General features: G+C 53.9%; 1 protein-coding gene across 1 annotated transcript; it reads left to right on the top strand.

Annotated features, from left to right (window-relative positions):
* Positions 1-2225: 2225 nt before the first annotated feature.
* F8 (coagulation factor VIII) lies at positions 2226-20499 on the top strand. Its single transcript, XM_015860075.3, has 26 exons — positions 2226-2749; positions 5076-5200; positions 5353-5475; positions 5913-6125; positions 7108-7179; positions 7536-7625; positions 8034-8255; positions 8498-8732; positions 9224-9398; positions 9830-9923; positions 10187-10398; positions 10714-10864; positions 10971-11180; positions 12150-14433; positions 14767-14932; positions 15062-15256; positions 15849-16077; positions 16172-16354; positions 16549-16665; positions 17544-17615; positions 17877-17962; positions 18089-18244; positions 18545-18689; positions 19301-19449; positions 19719-19895; positions 20100-20499. Exons 1-26 carry the CDS (start codon positions 2565-2567, stop codon positions 20253-20255), a joined length of 6222 nt encoding a protein of 2073 aa, XP_015715561.2. The 5' UTR covers positions 2226-2564; the 3' UTR covers positions 20256-20499.
* Positions 20500-20747: the final 248 nt, after the last annotated feature.

The following is a 20747-nucleotide window of genomic DNA, read 5'->3' as shown; positions in this document are numbered from 1 at the left end:
GCTGTGGAGCTGCTCTGCATTCCCGAGAAGCCACCGTTGAGTCACACACACACACACACACACATAGAGACACACACAAAAAGTCCCAGGAGAGATTAGACACCGCACACTGTGTTCTGAGTCATTTCTACCCACCCCAGCCCTGAGACGTGCGCAGTTCAGAGAAACAACCAGCATTTCTGCCTGCACGTGGGTCCCTGGCACACCGCAAGCTGCATTCCCTCAATGCCAGGAGCCAGCCCTGGCTTCTCCATCTCACCTGTACTGCAGGGCAGTGCCCCGGAGCAGCTTCTGGGGACGTTTGAGGTGGGTGGATGTGCCCAACACTGCACCTTGGGCAGGACATGATGCTGAAGCCATTCTCCAGCGTCAGCCATCCCTGCGCAGGTGATGCTGACACTCTGCAGTGGCACTGTGCAGCTCTGCAGAGCCCTCAGTATTGCTGAGCAGTGATGGGGCCGCTCCTTTGCTCCCTCCCAACATGGGCCAGGTGGTTCCTAGCAACTCCCTGTCTTGTGCCCCTGCATTACTCATGGCAAATAGCAGTGCTGTTTGCTCTCAGACAAACCCTCCCGGGGCTTTGTCTGTAGATCACATAAACTATTTGGCAGCAGCAAAGCCCCAAGTGCCCTTCGATCTCATTTCTGGATCCAGTCTTGACGTTACACACCATATTCCTCCTGCACCCTCTTATCAGACCCCATATCCTGTCCACTCTTCCATCCCTGAGACAGGAATCTGGGGCTGCCTCCTGGTTGCTGGAAATGGTGAAACCCAGCAATCCATCAGCACCCGCCTGGGCCAAGAATGTAACTTCTGTCAGTGCCTGGGCTGCTGCCACTGCAGCCCCCTCTGCGATCTCCGCTCCCAGAGCATCCCTTCCCACCCCTGACCCCAACCTGCACTCTGCCCCCTCACTGTAGCTCTGTCTGCTCGGTGACATTGTTCCTTTCCAGCCTTTCCGGGAGCACACAGTCCTGCAGCTCCAGGAGATTCCCAGGCGGGGACGACTGGAAGGGAGTCACGTCCATGCAGTGGGGAGCGGTGCCAGAATCATGGCTGTCTGCCCTTCTGCCCATCGCTCCTGGACTTGGGGGTGGTCATTTCTCTCCAGCACGGGGTGATATCCTTTTTTGTTCCTTGTGCTGAGTGGTGGGACAGCTCCCCTGTGTGAGCAGGGACCCCACTCACTCCAAGTCATGGGTAGATGAGCAGGGGTGAGCAGTGACTGAGGTGGTGGAAGGATGAGAAGAGTTTGTCATGGAAAACCACAGCCCCATGGCTGTGGGGTCAGCTGCAAAGCACCCACCTGTGACATAATGTTTTGTTCCAAAATGTTGTCAGGGGATGGTTTTTCCCCTTGGAGCTTCCCTATGGAGTGGGTGGAATGAGAGGGGATGTCCCCATTGAGGAATGGCCTTGTACTGAGGATAAGGATGGGGAGCTGCCCCCAGCCCTGTGGGGAATGGGATGGGGCTGGGATGGTGGAGGTCCCAGCAATGGCAGCAGGGATGTGTTCCCCCATCCTACCCAGGGCACAGCCCCCAGCTCCCACCCCATCCCCAGGCACTTCCCGACCTCATGCCAAGCATTCCTATCCCAGACCCCAAGATATCCACCTCTCCATAATCTTCATTTGCAAGCCCCAAACACCAGCCTGATCTCAGAGCCATTCCACAGATGCTTCTGCAGTGCTGGGGCTGCCCTTGCTTTCCTCTTACCCTACAGTGATTTATGGGGTGCTTCCCACCTCTCTTATCCCACAGCTACCAGGATGGCACAGAGCATTGTTCCTCACCTTCCAGCTTTTCTGTGGGATTCTGGGAGCAGAGCAGAGGGAGAGGAACTGCTGGGAGGGGTTTCCTAGGGGCCTCCTCATCATTTTCCTCCCACGTGACTCAAGGTGAGGTTATGGGGCCAAATCATTACTCAGGGGACAGAGAGACACCCATGTTGCTGCATGTATGTGAGCATCCCTCACCTACTGCCTGCAGGGCACGGGGTTGCTGCTGCTTCTCAGCAACAAGTCACCTAGAGCTGCATCCTAATGGCAAACCCTAAACAGCCCTTTGGGATCTCACCCTAAATTGCCTTTTCCTTTTGCAATGGGGGTTCACAGGTCTGGGAGGCAGCTTCCAGTTCCTTGGGCTGCCCGACCCACATTGACCCATAGGGCACAAACAGCACACAGTCCCAAACCCACTTTCCTCTCTGCCCCGTGCAGTGAGAAAGAAGGTGAAACCAGGCAGAGACCGCACCTAAATCTCCCTTCCTCTGCAACCCTCCCTTTCCTCACCTCGCTGCCGGCTGCGGGCCAGGACGTGGAGCCAGCTGGGTCCTGAGGCCGAGCTCCGAGCCGTGTTTGCCCTCCCTTTCCCTTTGTTTTTTCCTCTCCTCCTGTCATTGCCACCCTGGAGGAAGAGAGGGAGAGGCCGTGCTCACACGCTCTGTTAACCCGCACTGTGATTCTCCCCCTCATGCCTTTGGGAACTGCTCCAGCTCGCTGACGGAGTGCTGCGGGTGCCGCCTTGGGATCACCTTCTCCTGCAGACTCCAGCTGTTGGATGAGCATTTCACCACCCGGCTCTCTGCACCACACGATGCTGCTGGGAGCCCTGCGCTGCCTCGTACTCCTCTCCCTGCTCGGGGAGAGCATCAGTGAGGTCAGGAGGTACTACATTGGGGCCGTGGAGACCGCCTGGGACTACGTGCACAGCGAGCTGCTCTCCATACTGCAGGCATCCCTGGGGTAAAGCTCTTTCTGTTGCCATTCCGCATAGGGCTATTGGTCAACGTGGTGCTGGGTGTGGGTGGGTATACATGGGGCAGGTAGGAAACCCCTAGGTGCCATCCCTTTATCCCACCTGGGATGGGATAAAGCTGCAGGGAAAATACAGAGCTGCTCTGCTTTGCTTTAACACCTTGTGCTTGTGATGTGCTGGGAGCTGGGAGTTGCCTTTCCAGATGCACTTTCTCCTTCCCTTGCTCTGTATCTCAGCTGCTTTGGGGAGATAGAAGCAGAGGTGGAACTCCATTCCCCTCTGCTCTGGGAGCAGTGTTTCCACACTGCAGCTCACAGCATGAAGGCTCTGTGCTGTGCCTGTCCCCAGCTTCTAGCTCTTAATCTCTGCCTGCACTGCATTGCTGGGGCTGAGGCTTTTCTCTTTAGGGAATGAATAGAATTTCGAGTGTTTGGGCATGAAAAGGTGTTGGTATGCAGCAAAAGGAGGGAGGAAGGTATGGTAGCTTTGCCTAAGTGCTTTGCAGTGGGAAGAAGTGGCTGTTGTGTTGTTTGGGCATTGAGATGGTGGTATTTGGAGACAGAAAGCTGTTTGTCTTCTCACTGGATGTGCTCTCTGAGCCTGGGGTGGAGAGCAGGGCTAAAAGATACACCACTGTGAGTCCATCTGTACCCCTTGGAGGTGCTGTGGGGGCTCAAGCTGGTGTCTGCTCTGTTTGCTTGTGTGATACTGGTGGGATGAGTGCTTGGAGCTGATGGGAAGCCAAAGCTATGGGTGGCAGGGAGCTCTGCCCCACGCTGCTCCACCAACAGCCCTGTACAGCCAGAAGCTGCTCCCAGGCACAAGCCTTTCTCCAACAATAAGAGATGGAGATGGACACAGGAAAATACCCAAAGTGCAGAGAAAGGGCACATGGAGGTGAGCCACGTGCCTCTGAGCTGTGCCCACATATCTCTTACTCCACTGCTTCTCCCTCATGGGATCATCGCTTCATAGCATCCCCAGGAGGATGCACCTCCAGGAGGACATCTGGTGTTGCTGTGACCCACTGGGCTGAGTTGTTTTCACCTTCCCAGTGAGTTTCATTTCTCTTGTTCCTCCCATGCACAAGTGGAATGGCCCCGGGGGTCTCAGCTCTGGCTCTGCGCTGACAGCCACGTAGCACCGACCTGTCTGAGTGCTCCGGCAGCACGGGGTGTTGCCTTTGGCTGTCTCCTGGCTCCCAGAGATAGTGCTGCTAACAATGCCGCTCTGCCGAGCCAGGAACCTCTCTGCTCCTCGGCTGCCCCGGGGTAGGAAGTCGGCGGGGACTGGAGTGTAGGAAGCTGCCAAAGCACTCCGGCCACACGTCCCTGCACTGAGAATGGCCCCTTCGCTCCCTGCAGTGGTTCTGTCACCCTGTATGGGACCCCGTGCTGGGCCCTGGAGCCTCAGATCTCAGAGAGAGCTCCATGATGGGCTTTCTGCAAGATACAGATTGAGGATCCAGCCCCAGGGTGGGCGAGGAAGGGTCTCCCGACAGCAGCGTGGGGGCAAATGCATTGCGCTGTTTCTGAGTCATTCTGGCTCCTTCCTCTTCCCCTTGAGGAATAGTCAGGCAGGGAACTGCTGCCTGGGCTCAGACCTTGCTGTTTCTTCAGTGGGAAGTGAACACCACCTGGTCTTTGCTCCAAACAAAGCGGGGCTGGAGGCGGTCTGTCCGCTTACTGGAAATGGGCTCAGTGCTGGGGCTGGGGCTGATAAGCAGCCTCTGAATTCCCCGGAGAGAGGAGCGGCTTTGTTATCCTGATCAACATGCTGGACTCCTTCTGGAAAATGAATTTGCTAAGCTGCTTACAGATCGAAAGTGGCCAGCAGAGATAAGTGGGGTGTGAAGTACACTCAGGCATCCTTCATCCTCCTGCTCCAAGGAGTGTTTTCTCAGGGTCTGGCTGGAAATGCCACTTTGGGCAGAAAAGAAAGGCATGTAGGAACGTTGCCCTGAAGTTTTTCTGCCGGGAACGAGGAAGGCCAAGGTGATGTGTGATGGAGCTGTATATACATACCTGTATGTGTATACAGGTGTTGGGGATGTACAGGGCATGGGGGGCTGTGGGGCAGAGCAGCCCTGTATGGCACTGTGCCATGCACCACCGTGTCTTCTTCCCCTGTGATGAATGCTATGACATTAATCACTGCCACGTCGGCATCTGTGAGCTGGGAAAATCCTTTCCAAACACACCTGTGGTCGTCAGCAAACAGAAAGGATGCGACAGTGAGCAATCCCAGGCGGGAAAGGGAGGGAGAGGATGGCTGCAGCTGGTCCATACACTCAGCTTTTCCTTCCTCCTGCAGTGTGTCAGAGCCCCACAAACCACAGCCCACTATGCCCGGTGCCCTCCCAAGGTACAGGAAGGCAGTGTTTGTGGAGTACCTTGATGCATCCTTCACACAGCCCAAGCCCAAGCCAGCGTGGATGGGTAAGAAACACCTATGGTGTTGTGAGCCTAGTGGCCAGACTCATGGTGGATGCTGGTGAAGGCCATCAGCTCCTCATCCAACAACAGGACCTCAGGGCCCAAGGGTGGTTACGCCAGCCCTGCTGCTTGACCCCATCATTTTTCCCCTGCAGGACTCCTGGGTCCCACCATCCGTGCAGAAGTCTATGACACAGTGGTCATCACCTTTAAGAACCTGGCATCCCGCCCCTACAACCTCCATGCTGTCGGGGTGTCCTACTGGAAGGCGTCAGAGGGTGAGTGGGGCGATAGCTGCACCTCCTGCTCTGTGCCTGCCTCCCAGGAGGGGACACGTCCCTCCCCAGCATGGAACTTGCAGCCCAGGCTGTGCTATTATCCTATGACACAGCTACTCTGAGAGAACAGACTGGCATAGAGTGGGGGAGTAGCAAGACCATGCTCAGCCCAGAGCAGGCCTGTATTGATTAGAGAAGTAGTATGTTGGTTAAACCTAAGATTGGATGCTTAGGACCAGTAGGACCATGTATCCTCCAGCACTGGGGCGGGTGGAGATGTATGCCCCAAAAAGCACAGCCCTGCTCACTGCCCTGACACCGGCCATTGCCTGCAGCTGTAGAGATAACTGAGGGCTTGAGGTGGGGAAGAAGCACTTCTGTAGGCTCTTTGTGCTGGGGATAATGCTTTGGAGAAATCAGACTTCTTCTGGCTGCAGGCGCAGGGTATGAGGATGACACCAGCCAGCCAGAGCAGGAGGGTGACAGGGTGGATCCAGGGAAGACGCACACGTACATCTGGGAAATCCAGCAGAACCAAGGCCCCACAGATGGTGACTCCCAGTGCCTGACCCACTCCTACTCCTCCAACGTCAACAGTGTGAAGGACACCAACTCCGGTCTGATCGGAGCCCTGCTCGTGTGCCGGCCTGGTAAGGGTAGCATGGGATGGGGGTGGGCCAGGTACAGTCCTGAACTGAGAGGCACAAAATCCAAATATGCCTTTCAGAGGCTGTGTGGCAGTGGATCAGTGAGCTGTGGTCAGCAGCAGCACTTTGGGGGTTCAGCCCTTTCCCCAAAGAGTCCCTTACTGATGTGGTAGACAAACACCCTCGGATTTCCTTGCTGGAGAGAACCTGCTTACTTCTTTCCCTTGTGAGATTTCAGATTACAGATGAAATCTTGCCCTGTAGCAGAACCTCATTTATTCACAAGGCGATTTTCTGTGGAAGCAAAAATGTTTGTCTTTCCTTCAGATCTTCAGCAAGCTACGAACATTTATTGCCAGCCAAGGCACTTTGCCAAACAGGATTTAGTTGGAAGACCTACAGGGAAGTTTTATCAGCAAGGGGAGAGGCAAAACACCTGGGGCACTGCTTCAGCCACACTACCTGTGCCTGTCCTCTTCCTTTTGATGAACATAGAGATGACATCTGGACTGTTAACACTCTCAGGGGCGTCAATAAGTGAACTTGGTGTGGGACTGGCCCTCTGTGGATGAGCAGTCTCCCATAGGTAGTTGTCCAGACACCTCTGTAGTCACCAGAGAGGAATGAAGCACCTGTGGGGTGCGAGTCAGCTCCCATGTGCTGTCTGCAGCCCAATGACTCGCCACGAGCAATTCCTCCACTGACGGAGCAATGTCTAGACAAGCAGTACAGACAATGGGGATGATGAAGGGGGTGGATGAAATGGGCTCTTCCAGGTGACTAAGTGATGTGAGAGCCAGTGAGGGGAAGGCAAGGCAGAGTGACCTATCAAACCTGCTGGGGGAATCTACTGCACAACCACAGAGCCTGGGGGACCGCCTGGTCTTCATTTAACAGTTCTTGGAGGGCAGAAAGTGACTTCCCATGGGAGATGGGCATGGTACTTGTTGACTTGTAAAGAGACCCATCTCATGTCCTGTTGCAGGGACCCTGGTGAGAGATGGGGCGCAAAACATGCAGCAAGACCTCGTGATGCTCTTTGCGGTGTTTGATGAAGGTAACTAAGCTAAGTGAGCTGAACACATTGGTGTCACCTGCATTCAGCCTGCTCTGGGGTGTAGGCTTTGGCCATGATGTAGTTGCAGCTATTTGACTTCTACATTGAGCTTCTACATCTCCTTCCTCCATACTCCACATCTGCACCCACCAGTTACTCCTCTCACATGGGCTGAAGGAGTAATTCCCTGCTGTGTGCAGTGCTCACTGCCACTCACGCAAAACCATGGCCAGGCCTGCTATGATCTTCCATCAAGCACTACACCCCCCTGGATTCTGGCTTCTATGGTGGGAAGGTTGCATTTTTCTTTGAAATACCCTCAAGCAAGAGCTGACTACATCCTCCTCTCTCCACAGGGAAAAGCTGGTACTCGGAACCCAGCTCCCCAGACCGCAACAGGAAAGAGCTGCACACCATCAATGGTTACATCAACAGTTCACTGCCTGGTGAGCACTGCTGTGCTGGGGACAAAGGCAGAAGGTGGCATGATTCTCCCCAGAAGAATCCTTTTACAAACCATCTTTTCTCCCACTTCCTAAGCACGCTGAGCTCTTTGAATCTCTCAGAGGAAGGAATTTTCTCCAGCCTTCCAACAATCCTAGTGACCTCCCTCTGCCCTTTCTGGGGTATTTAACTCCTGCTGAAGACATGCTGGAGCCTTGTCCCAGCTGTCCTGTTGGAGCATCAGCACTGTGAGCGCTATGATCAGACAAATATATCCCATTCCCCAGCTCCATGCTTCTCAGAATCAGGCTCTGCATCCTTGACACAAAGAGCATGTGGTTAGTGCTGTGGTTAGGGTTGGGGTTAGAGACACAGAGATGACTCCTGGGTGCTGTCCTTCCCCCTGGCAGGTCTCACTCTGTGCCACAAGAAGCAGATCCATTGGCATGTGATTGCCTTGGGCACTGGGCCAGAAGTCCACTCCATCTTCTTTGAAGGCCACACATTCCTGGTGAGGGGCCACCGTCTCAGCAGCCTAGAGATCTCCCCTGCTACATATCTCACGGCCCAGATCATGCCAGGAATAGCTGGCTCATTTCGGATATTCTGCCAAATGCCATCCCATCAGCAAGGTAACCTCGGGGCTCAGGGGAAAAGAAGTTCAAGGGACTGGCCGGGCTTGTTGCAGTGCTGTATCTCCAAGGCCATTCTTGTTCAGCCATGTTCTATTGAGGTGCAACCCGGTCCCTAGCCATGATGGCATGGGCTGACCATGTGATGGTATATTTGATGGAGATTGCAGAGGAGAGGCCATCTCCCAGCAGGGACTTGGACTTACCTATGTAGGTAAGTCAACATGACCCTTCCCACCCAGCTGGCATGGAGGCTGTTGTGAAGGTGGAAGAGTGCCCAGAGCTCCAACAGAAGATGGGGCAGCCCTCAGACGAGCCAGAGTACATGGATGAACCTGAAGAAGAAGATGAGGAAGGTTATCATGTCATCCAGGTGCGCTCTTTTGCCAAGAATGACCCTGTGATGTGGACCCACTACATTGCAGCTGAGGAGGTGGACTGGGACTATGCTCCTGTGAAGCCGCCATCTCTGGATAGGTGAGAGAGAACTCCTGTGGCCATGGGGCTCTTCCTCAGGGAGGCAGCCCTGCCAGCTCCTCCTCTTTTCCCCAGAAGCTTGTTTTCCCTCCTTGTACATGGGCCCATTTGAAGCCTAGCTGAGGCTTTATCCATAGAAGAAGCACTGGACACTCCTTTGAGGCAATGGGGTGTCCTGTAGGGGTGAGAGTATCTAGGTAGAACAAGACAGGACAAGAGGTGATAGCCTTATGTTATATCAGGGAAGGTTTAGGTTGGATATTAGGAAAAAAAAATCTTCTCAGAAAGGTGATGCACCGGCCCTGGGGCTCCTGCAGTGCCAATGAGTATCACTTGCAATGCAAATGTTATTCCCCAGCCATGTGTGTAAAGAAGGGGATGGGTGACCCACTCCATACACCAGCATGGCCCTGGGCAGCTGGTCCTTGGAAGGCCTTGCTGTGCTTCTGTCAGCATCCTGCATGTTGCCATTTGCTCTTTCTTGCCTGCAGAAACACCAGCAGACTGTTCCTGGAGTCTGGCCCACAGCGGATTGGTTCAAAGTACAAGAAAGTGATGTTTGTGGAGTACGAGGATGCAACCTTCAAGAAGCGCAAGGTGTCATCCCAAGCAGGCCAGGGAATTCTGGGGCCTGTCCTAAAGGGTGAGGTTGGAGATCAGTTTAAGGTAAGAGAAATTGCTTTCCATGCAGAGAATGGAAAGGGTGTTCTTCTTCCTAACAGCTCTTATTTGCTTCTGGGAGCTTTCCAGGAGCTTTCCAGGAGCTTTGCATTGCTGCTCCCTGCCCCAGAGTTTCCCTGTGTGTTTGTGGGCATGGAGGTGAAGGTAACACCTTTGGCAAAGCCCTGATAGAGTTATTTAGGGAAGTAAATGAAGGGCTTCACCCAGGGAAGTGGGGAGTGCTTTGAGGCTGTTGCCTGCTGTGCATGCTGTGCCCTGGTCCTCTGGGGCCTCCTGGACTGACAGAGCCCTTCTGTCTCATATGGAAAGTTAGACTAAAGATAGTAACCTGCCTTTTATAAACCTGACGTTTTCATGCCCTCCAAAAACTTGCAATAAGTGGAGCCCAGCATCCCCAGTGGCTGTCTTTGTTTCAGATCGTGTTCAGGAATCTAGCCAGCCGACCATACAACATCTACCCTCACGGCCTCACCAGCGTAAAACCATACCATGCCATGAAGCCCTCACAAGGTAAGGCTGTAGGCAGGCCATGGGAATTCAGGACATCAGTTGGCCAGTGCCATTTTCCTGGGCCAGGAGAGCTTTCTGCAGTGCATGTTAAGACAAGCTGCCCAACTAACCCATCTGTACAAGTGCTTGAGACCTCCAGACCCAGTTCAATACCTTCAGTGTGACTTGCACCATCTAGAAACCTGAGCAATTTGATGAAGTGGGATGACCCCTGGAGGAGCAGCCCAGAGCTAATAGATCTGCCCTCGGCTGTGTGTTGGCAGACAAGGACGTGAAGGACATTCCCATTGCCCCTGGCCAGTCCTTCACCTACAAGTGGAGCATCACAACAGAAGATGGGCCAACGCAGGCGGATCCTCGCTGCCTCACCCGCTTCTACTACAGCTCCATCAACCCAGTGCAAGACACAGCCTCAGGCCTGATTGGGCCTCTCCTGATCTGCTCCAAGAAATCCATGGACCAGAGAGGAAATCAGGTGGGCCCTCCCTCCAGGTGTGGCGGAGAGAGCATCCCATTCCCTTAGAAAGGTGGTGCTTTGTCACTTTAACAGGCTGGAATAACACTGGGGTGGGAGAGGAGGGGGGAGGTAAATACTTGGGTAAAACCAAATGTAACTGTCCTGTTGTCTTCGACCCTAACATCAGTTGCAACCCTCTGCCATCCTCACTCCTTCCTTCTTTCCAATCCTGGATCCTACCTTAGTGAAAAGCAGTGAACTGCTCCCCATGCACCCAGACCAAGGGGCTGATCTGGATGGACCAGCAACATCCCCTTCCCTCTCTGCTCCCAGATAATGTCGGACGATATGAGGCTGGTGCTGTTTTCTGTCTTCGATGAGAACCGCAGTTGGTACCTGGAGGAGAACATCAGGCGGTTCTGCACCGATGCAGACCACGTGGATAAGCAGGACCCCCAGTTTTATGCCTCCAACATGATGCACAGTGAGTGCAAAGCAGGGAGACCCCAGCTGCTCCCTGCCCCAGGGAAGGAGCAGCTGCATGGCAGCCCCAAGCCATGATGAACCTCTCATCCCGTACTCTCTTCCAGCTATTAACGGCTTTGTCTTTGACAACCTGCAACTGCATCTCTGTCTGCACGAAGTCGTGTACTGGTACGTGCTGAGCGTTGGAGCCCAGACAGATTTCCTCTCAGTCTTCTTCTCTGGAAACACATTCAAGCGCAACATGGTCTTTGAGGACATGCTCACCCTTTTCCCATTTTCTGGAGAAACCGTCTTCATGAGTGTGGAAAAGCCAGGTGAGTAACACGGGCTATTCCATAGACCTTCCCAGCAGGGTGCAGGGAGTACTGCCAGCCAGGGCCCTGCTGGGTGCTGGGACCCGACCACGTTTCGGCAGCCCTGAAAGCAGAGGGATGCACAGCTGCTGGAGCAGCAAAGGTGAAAGGCAGTGATATGGTGCTGCTCATGGCATCTCATTTACCCACACCGCCTTGCAAGAACAGGCGCTCCGGCTGCAGAGAAATCCAAGGAAGGATTTGGGAGTTTGATTACTTTGGGGTTTGATCATTTCCCCCTGCTCAGCATTTCTTTTCCCCTTGGCATTTGCAAAGCGGTGCCGTTAACCGTTTCCTTACTAACGGCGGAAGGAGGCTTTGCGGTGCGGCTGCACGCAGCTCACGAGCGCTGCTCCAATCTAAGTCAGAGCCAAACACTGCAACCCTGCGAGCACCGCCGGTGCGAGGAAGGCCAGCAGCAGGTGACAGCTCTCTCCAGCGTCAGAGCTGCGTTACTGCACGGTGCTCGGCGGGGATGCGAGCAAAGCACGGCCTTCTCATTGCTTTCTTCTTGAGTGGGAGAGACGTTGTCTGCGGGTAAAGTGTATCTGCAGGGCACCATCGTGTCTTCGGGGGCGGATTACGGTGACGGCTGTGCTGTGATCATCCTGTGGGTTCTCAGTGCATCACTTCTCATCAGGCCTGGTGGCAAAAAACACCAGCCCCGCTGACGGCGCTTGTTCATTTCTGACGTCACCTGCGGTCCTGATGGCTCTAAGATCCCCTGGGGACTGTGAGATCACTAGCATGACCTAGAAGTGCCCTGAAAATGTGGGTTACGCTGTCAAGGTTGTGGTGGGCTGATGGTTGGACTAGATGACCGTAGTGGTGTTTTCCAACCTTTATGATTCTATCTTATAATCTGTCTGATTCTCCCCTGATTCCCCACTGTGGGGATTGATGGTGTCCTCTTGTCTTCCCCTGAGACAGGCATTTGGACACTGGGATGCATGAATCCTGATTTCAGAGACCGAGGGATGCACGCCAAGTTCACTGTTGCTCAGTGCCAGCTTGAGGGAAGTCCTGATGAGGAGGAGTATGAGGATTATGTAGAGGATGACTTTGAGCTCCAACCCAGGGGCTTCTCTAAGAGAAAGAGCCAGCGCAGGCCATGTGTGAGAGAGCAGCCCAACAACGTCACCTCTTCCAAAAATGAAACAAGGAAGCCAGCACTGTGCTTGACAGAACCCAGCCATGGTGCCCTCCCACACAATGGCACACATTCTGGACCTTCTTCCAATGGCACGTCAGCATTCCCAGGGAGCCCACATCCAGATGATATTTCCACCTCCTCTCTGCCAGACTATGACCGAGTGTCATATGAGTCCTTCCTGGCAGATGAAGAACTGTCGGAAACCATCAGGCAGGACCAAGGTGCTGGGGCACATATCAGTGGAGAGATCCATGGCACTGTGAGCTCAAGAGAAGGTTTGCACCAAAGTAAGCCAGCTCCAGAAGATGATATGGAGGAAAAGAAGATGACAAATGTCTTAGAGGTGCAGGAGCCAGTAAAAGCAGCAGTGGTCCAGTCTGGTGGTACGTTACAGATGCTGGAAACAGAGACTCAAAAGCCAACGGCTCACACAAATGATCTGTTGAACTCACCTGTTTTTGCTGCTGGCAAAGGCCCTCTTCAAGACACCAGGAGCTCATTTCAACAAGATGACCTGGAGCGCAGTTTGGGACTTCAAGTCACAGCTTCAGAGGGTGCTGATGTAACACCCTTACATCTCCATGAGTCAAGGGAGGCAAGCAATATAGGACCAACATTAGGCAGCGACCCTAACTCCTCCTTCACACCAGACAGCCCTTTGGGACCCTCAGCCAGGACAGAGGACATCAGGACTTCTCAGAGCCACAGTGCAGAAAGCAATCGCCCTTCCAATGAGGTAGATGCCAGACTGAATAAAAGACCTCACCAAGTGGTTTCACAGGGTTTTAATGAATCTTTGGGAGGGGAAAATGTTTCTTTCTCAGACCTACGAGCTGTACAAGAACAAATCCTCACAGACGTGAAGAACTCCTTGCCTGCAAACAGCAGCACCGAAGTCAAAGAGTTTGCCAAAGGCACCTTTGCACACAGCAATGACCTTGAGCCTTCCAGATACTTAACAACAGAAGAAAGGGATGAGTTAATCCTGGAGGCAGTGTTTCAGGATGCTACAGCCACTAAGGAGTTACCAGAGACAGATAGCCTTGTCCTTTCTGAATCAGACATTGTGGCCAATGACACAAGGCAGTCCCCAAATGCACTGAGCATGGGTGTCCCTAGCTGGAGACCCCGACGAGCCAGGTCCCTGCAGAGCAGAGGCTTGGGGCATGGTCTGGGCCTTCCCAGCCCCACTTCTGGCAGCAGGGAGTCCCTCTCTGTGGGTAATGGAGCAGTGCAGGACCGGCGAAGCAGCTTGCTCCCCACACAGGCAGCACCAGGGAGTCGGGCAGTGATGGAAGGCAGCAGCAACAAGCAAGATGGTAACAATGATACCAATGTGGCTTCAAACTGGGACCCAGTCTCACCAGGGGCAGCAGGGCATGCTGTGGGCTTGCAGAGCCCAGCTTTGGCTGCCTTGCAGCCAGATGAAGGGGTTGCCTGGGGGGCTCTGTGGGGCAAGCAGGGACAGGGGAGAAGCCAGTTGGAGGAGGAGACAAATGCTGTGGAGCAGCCAGATCGGGAGAGGACCTGGTTTAGTCCCCAGCATCTGGAAGCCAACGCCACAAAGGACTCTGTGTCTGAGAGCACCTCTGGGCAAAACCCTGATGAAATGCCCACAAAAGTGGCTCCTAAGGAGAATACTTCCCTGCCTCTGATCAGCCCTGCATTCAACCACAGCACAGTTGAGAAACCAGACAAACACGTGCAGGCCAGTTCAGATGGACAGAAGGTGCTTGACAGGAAAGATGTCCCTGGAGAAAGTGGGAAAGTGGAAGGGCCTGAGGAGGATGGGGAAAGTGGCAACATGGTGGGGAAGAGGAGCCATGCAGCAGAACACAGGGACAGCCTGAACAACAAGACCCTCTCCAGCCTCTTGATGTCAGAATCTAACATCACGGACTACGATGACTATAGTGAAACACAGCAGGATTTTGACATCTATGGGGAAAATGAGCATGACCCACGCTCCTTCCAGGGGCAGATACGACAATACTTCATTGCGGCAATGGAGGTGATATGGGAATATGGGAACCAGAGACCCCAGCACTTCCTAAAAGCCACGTAAGTGTTGCTGGCTCTCATGTGTTCCCCTAGCACTGCATGGCATGGCTCCATATGTAGTCAGCAGCTTGGGACTGCCAGGAGCTCAGGCCTCTTACTATGTGACCCAGTCAGGTTGCCTAGGGGAAGGATGCTCCCAGCACTGCATCCTCAATAAGGAGTTTGATACCTCCAGAGTCCCTGAGCATCCTTGCAAATGGCTCAGGGATGTGCTTGGCTCTGTCGGTAGAGCAGATCTGCTCCCCTCACTGCCAGACTGCTCAGCACAGGTGCACGTGGCTGTACCCTGGGGACAGTGTCACCTCAACTGTTTAACTCCAGTCACTCCTGCAGGGACCCCACGAGTGGCAGGAGGAAACCTTTCCGGCAGTACCGCAAGGTGATTTTCAGAGAGTACTTGGATGGTTCCTTCACTCAGCCGGTGATGCGGGGAGAGCTGGACGAACACTTGGGCATCCTCGGGCCATACATCAGGGCAGAAGTTGAAGATACCATCATGGTGAGTTCTTCCTATAAACTCTGATCTCTCCCCTTGGTTGCCTCTGCTCACTGAGCATTGGAATGCTTTAGGGTAAAAGGGGTTGTAAAAAGGGTAATGAGCTTTTGCTTCCCCTCCCATCCGGTGCAGGTCAAGTTCAAGAACCTGGCCTCGCGGCCCTTCTCCTTCCACTCCTCACTGCAAGGCTATGAGGAGCTGCAGGGAGGTGAAGCGGTACAGCCCGGTGAGCTGCGCGAGTACTCCTGGAAGGTGCTGCCCCAGATGGCACCCACCACGCAAGAGTTTGACTGCAAGGCCTGGGCTTACCTCTCCAACGTGGACCTGGTGGGTGGAGAGCTGTGGGCAGCATGTCTGGGCTCTGTCTGTGGGGTCAAGGCTTTTCCTATGGTGCTGTGCTTTGAGCAGATGCTGGCTGTGTAGATTCACAGCTGACTAATACAGTGACGAACATACGCTGCTACTCCCCTCCCCTTCTCTTCCCTTCCCTTCCCTCCCCTCCTTCCACCCCCTCCCCTTAGTTGTGCCTTTTCAGGGAAACTTGTAGGAATTTGCATTCTGGAGCCCCGTAAGCTCACAATCTAGTTGAATTTCATCCCTGGGATCCAATGCAAGTGGAGCAAAGTTGGACACTTGCATCGGACACTAGGGATGCTGCTTGCCTTGAATGTGCTGTGGAAAATGGCACTGCTCATGCCATGTCCTGTGTATGGGTTAGAAACCAGGTTAGGGATGTGGACAGGACCATCACCTTCAGAGATTCGTAGAAGCGTAGAATCATAGAATGGCTGGGGTTGAAGGATCCTCAAGGATCAACCTCTCTGCCACGGCTAGAGTTGCAAACCACTAACTCAGGCAGGAGGTCAGATCGGGTGGTCAGCAGCATCACATCCCACTCCAACACAAACTTGTCTTGCAGGAGAAGGATTTGCACTCAGGCCTCATCGGGCCACTGATCATCTGCCGCCGTGGGGTGCTGAGCTCCGCTTTCAAGCGGCAGCTGGCAGTGCAGGAGTTCTCTCTGCTCTTCACCATCTTTGATGAGACCAGGAGCTGGTACTTCACAGAGAACATGAGGAGGAACTGCCGCCCACCATGCCGCATCCAGCTGGACAACCCTGACTTTAGGAGAAACCATTCCTTTCATGGTGAGGACCCGGCCCTTACCCTTTCCATCCCACAACACGTTGGGGTGGGAAGGCTCAAGGTGTCCAGGCCACTCCTGACCGCTGCCTTTCCCAGCCATCAACGGCTACGTGGGGGACACTCTGCCTGGACTGGTGATGGCTCAGCAGCAGCGGATCCGCTGGCACCTCCTGAACATGGGCAGCACTGAAGATATCCATTCTGTCCACTTTCATGGGCAGATGTTCAGCATCAGGACGAGCCAGGAGTATCGCATGGGAGTCTACAACCTTTATCCTGGTGAGATGCAGCCTGGATGACGTGCACAGCCCAACTGCATGGCTTTGTGTCTGTGCCTGTTAGGATGTGCTGGGGGACAGCGAGGATGGGGAACGGGTCTGAAAGGGTCAGACTCTGTTTGTACAACACTTGGCACCATTGCACTGTGCTATGGCTGGTTAATCCCCTCTGCTCTGCTCTCCATTCCTGGCCAGGTGTCTTTGGGACGGTAGAGATGCAGCCCTCACACGCTGGGATCTGGAGGGTGGAATGCAGAGTGGGGGAGCACCTGCAGGCTGGGATGAGTGCCCTCTTCCTCGTGTACAACCAGGGTGAGTGTCTCCTTTGTGCCCAGAGAAGCAAGCTTTGAGCTCCCCGTCCCCATGGGTTGTCCAAGCAGCATCCCCTGTGTTCTCATTCAATTCATACTTTGACTTCAGCCCTTGCCAACCAAAACACATCCCTGGCAGAGACGTGTTTGGGGTGAAGGTTGGAGACCTCTTAGTGCTTTATTCAGCTGCAAATATTTTCTCCCAGAGCACGTGCGAAGAGGTAAACTGAGGCACAGAGAGCAATGCTGCCTGATGCCAGGTCACTCTGATAGAAACATCCCTGAGAGCGACTGCCAAGTGCACAGGAAACCTCCGGCTCCACTGCCTCCAGAACAACACGTTTCTCCCTCTCTGTAAATAATGCAGGGGGAAGCAGTTAGAGAGGCTGGTGCTTTATCACACTCTAACAGCCCCTCTCCTCTTCTTAAAGGAGCAGTAAATGTCATCCAGAAAACATTTCCATAACTTAAAAATCTGCTTAAGATTTCAAAATGCGTGTTTTCTCCCCAAAAGCATTTGCCATGCAGCAGTGATGCCAAGATGTGACAAGTTGCTAATAATAAGAGCTATTATAAGAGGCAAACAGCTCTGTGCTCAGCAGTGCAGAAGAAAGACAGGAGTGTCAGGCAGGTTTCCCTTTAGCAACATGATATTTGTTTTTAAAAGATGCTGCCTAGCAACAAAAAGGCCAAAGGGTGAGACACAGGTGTAAGGAAGAGTCACTTGTCAGCACTGCTGAGAGACAGAGACATGGGGACAGGAGGTCATGGGCTCAGGGATGGGAGAGCAGCACTAGTATGGCCAAAGACAGATGATGGGACCTTTGCTGTGGCCTCTATCAACCAGCCATCCCCATTTTTCTCCTTGTGTGCCTGCAGATTGCCAGAATGCCCTAGGCATGGCCTCAGGCTACATTGCAGACTCTCAGATCACAGCATCAGGGCAAGAAGGTGAGTTTGGTGTGGTTGTTGGGGCTGGGTCTGATTCAGCACACACAGCTCAAGCATGGTCAAAGCTGGACTTGAGCAAGTCCCCTCCATCCATGCTCACGTCAGGGTCCCACCTGGGACATGAAGGTGCCTCCCCTTTGCACCATGGCTATGTTACCCTGCTTGAAGCTGCTGATCCCTCAGGAGACAGGCGATGCTCAGGGCTCATCCTGCAGGTGGGCAGCACTTCCTGCTCCTCATCCCTTTGCGCTCTCCTTGCAGGGCCGTGGGCCCCTAAGCTGGCCAGGCTGCACAACTCTGGTTCCATCAACGCATGGAGCACTGGTGAAGGCAACCCCTGGATCCAGGTGAGAGGGGTCCTGTGGCCATGGGTCCTGCTGGGGACAGTGCCAGGGCACACACTGTCTGGCGCACCCCGCAAAAGGACCCACACACACAGGCATCAGAGATTGACCCCTGCATTTCATTCCCAGGTGGACCTTTTACACCTCAAGATCATTCATGGCATAAAGACCCAAGGAGCTCGACAAAGGCTCTCCAGTCTCTACGTCTCTCAGTTTGTTGTCTTCTACAGCCTCGATGGGCAAAGGTGGAAGAAATACAAGGGCAACGCCACCAGCACACAGATGGTGAGGAGGATCAGTACTGGGACTGACTTAAAAAAACAAAACACAACAACTTGGTGAATATATAGGAAGTTCATTTGCACAGGCCCTGAGTTTCTTCCCCTCTGTTTCTCAGTGGTTTGCCCTGATTTGCCCCATTCACATTCCTTTGGTCTGAGTCACACTTCAGAATGTTCCCTGAGCTGTAAGGATGGTGATAAGATACAGAAGCGCCAGACTGAAATGATCTCGTCCATGCTAATCCTTGTCCTGTCTAGATCTTTCCACTGACACAACAGCTCCTTTTCAACCTCTTCCCTGCAGTTGTTTTTTGCAAACGTGGATGCAACCTCGGTGAAAGAAAATCACTTCAACCCCCCGATCATAGCCCGTTACATCCGCATCAACCCCACTCACTACAACATCCGTACCACGTTGCGCATGGAGCTCATCGGCTGCGATCTGAACAGTAAGTCCCACCTGGGACACCCAGTAACGAAGCTGGGGGCTGATCCAGCAGGGGGCTGAGTGCTCAGATTTGAGACTCCCCATGTTTCAGGTCCCCTCAGGTGTGGGGCCCTCACCACTTCGTCCTGAAGCACAGGAAACTTTGGGCAGCGGCTGAGCTGATAGCTGGGGAAGTGCTGCCTCAGCTTGGGGAGCAGGAAACAAGCAGAGAGATGTGCTATGGGCTTTTTGCTCTGGGATCCTTTCCTTAGCTTTGCACAGAGCAAGGCAGATCCTTACAGGCAGCAGCTCTGTGCTGGCACCTCACAGCAGGCAGATGAACATGCACATCAGTTAGTGTGCGTCCAGTGTTTCTCCAGTCATCCTTCCCCTTGAAACGAGTTTGTCCTGGCAGACAGACAAATACTCCAGATTCCTCCTAGATAAAATCTCCAGGGAGAAAAGAAGGTGGGAGGAGTGGCAGGTGTCATTTGTCACTGCCCAGCCAGAGCCACGCTGCAAAGGCACTGAGCAGGAAAGTGCATGGAGGGCAGAGGGAGGAGTGTGCAGCCAGGAGGCACCTCCATGATGGGTGTCTGTTATCCCTTTTGACAAGTTGCTTCTCCCTTCCAGGTTGCTCCATGCCCCTAGGAATGGAGAACAAAGGGATCCCTGACCAGCGCATCTCTGCGTCATCCTACAGCTCCAACATCTTCTCCAGCTGGTCACCCTCCCAGGCCCGCCTGAACCTGCAGGGAAGGACCAATGCATGGAGACCAGAGGTAGCCCAGCAAGGAGACCCCCAGCAGGCAGCTGGGGCATGAAACAGGCAGGCTGGGTGCTCGCTCCTCTCCTGGCCAGGGTACCTTTAGTAGTGGTTCAGCCACACATACCAGATGCAGACAGGTTGCTCCCAGCAGCTCTAGCCCTGATGGGGTGGGTGCAGCCCAGTGTGCCACGCAGGGTCAGCTTGGCTTCAGCTGCTGGGTGTTTTTTTCTCACTGCTGCTGCTGGTCATGCAGAAGGGTAAAGGCAATGTGTCCTTCCTCAGAGCAACAGCCCCAATGAGTGGTTGCAAGTGGACTTTGAAGCAACTAAGAAGGTGACTGCAATCATAACCCAAGGTGCCAAGGCTGTCTTCACTCACATGTTTGTGAAGGAGTTTGCTGTCTCCAGCAGCCAGGATGGTGTCCACTGGAGCCTGGTCCTGCATGATGGCAAGGAGAAGGTAGGCAGAACTGCAGCAGCTCTGGAACAACAAACATGCCCACAGCAGTTCTGTAACAGCAGCTAACCAAGCTGTGCTTTTTTCCACTCTAAAGAGTTCCCAAGAGGCTCTGGTCTTTGTTGGTTGTGCTCTCAAGCCATGGGCTCTCTGCACCAGAGCTCAGCACAGCAGCCAGCACCCCACAGACTCCTCTCTCCTTTCCAGATTTTCAGAGCAAACAGAGATTATACCACCACAGTGCAGAACAGCCTGGAGCCGCCGCTCTTTGCCCGCTATGTGAGGATACACCCCCGCCACTGGCACAACCACATCGCCCTGCGGATAGAGTTCCTCGGCTGTGACACCCAGCAGGTGTACTGATGGGCAGCACTGGCCCATGGACCCACATCCAGCTGGACACTGAACTCTCACTGGGGCTGGAGCTGGCCCTGTGTGTCCAGGAGGTGCTGGTGGCATCAGCAGAGATTTCTCTGCTCCCAGTGCTGTGCTAATGGCTCCTGCTGACAGGGCGGACTGTTTGTCATCACTGCCTTCCTGCTCCTCATCTACCCCATGCCATATAGTCAGACGTAATGCTGAAGAATTAAACAGTAATTTTCCAGTATCTCTGCACTTTCTCCTCTTCTCCAACCTTGGAGTCCCCAGGGGCTCAGTCAGCATTACCAGCAGCCGGTAATTAAATAATGAGCCCCAGGATCCTCAGCTTTGTTTTCCACAAGCACAGCCCTGGAGGAGGCAGTGGCAAAGATAAGGGCTGAGGGCAGAGGCCCTGCTCCCCTCCCCAGGGCACATTTCACAACCCGTGGGGATCCGGATGCCTCGCCTGGAGGCAATGCTTGCACAACCCAACTC

The sequence above is a fragment of the Coturnix japonica genome, chromosome 4 (genome assembly GCF_054131305.1).
Source record: "Coturnix japonica strain WE chromosome 4, WE-NBRP24, whole genome shotgun sequence".
Classification (NCBI taxonomy): Eukaryota; Metazoa; Chordata; class Aves; order Galliformes; family Phasianidae; genus Coturnix; species Coturnix japonica.
Note: the sequence above shows the minus strand (reverse complement) of the source record. Positions and strands in the feature narration are given on the sequence as shown.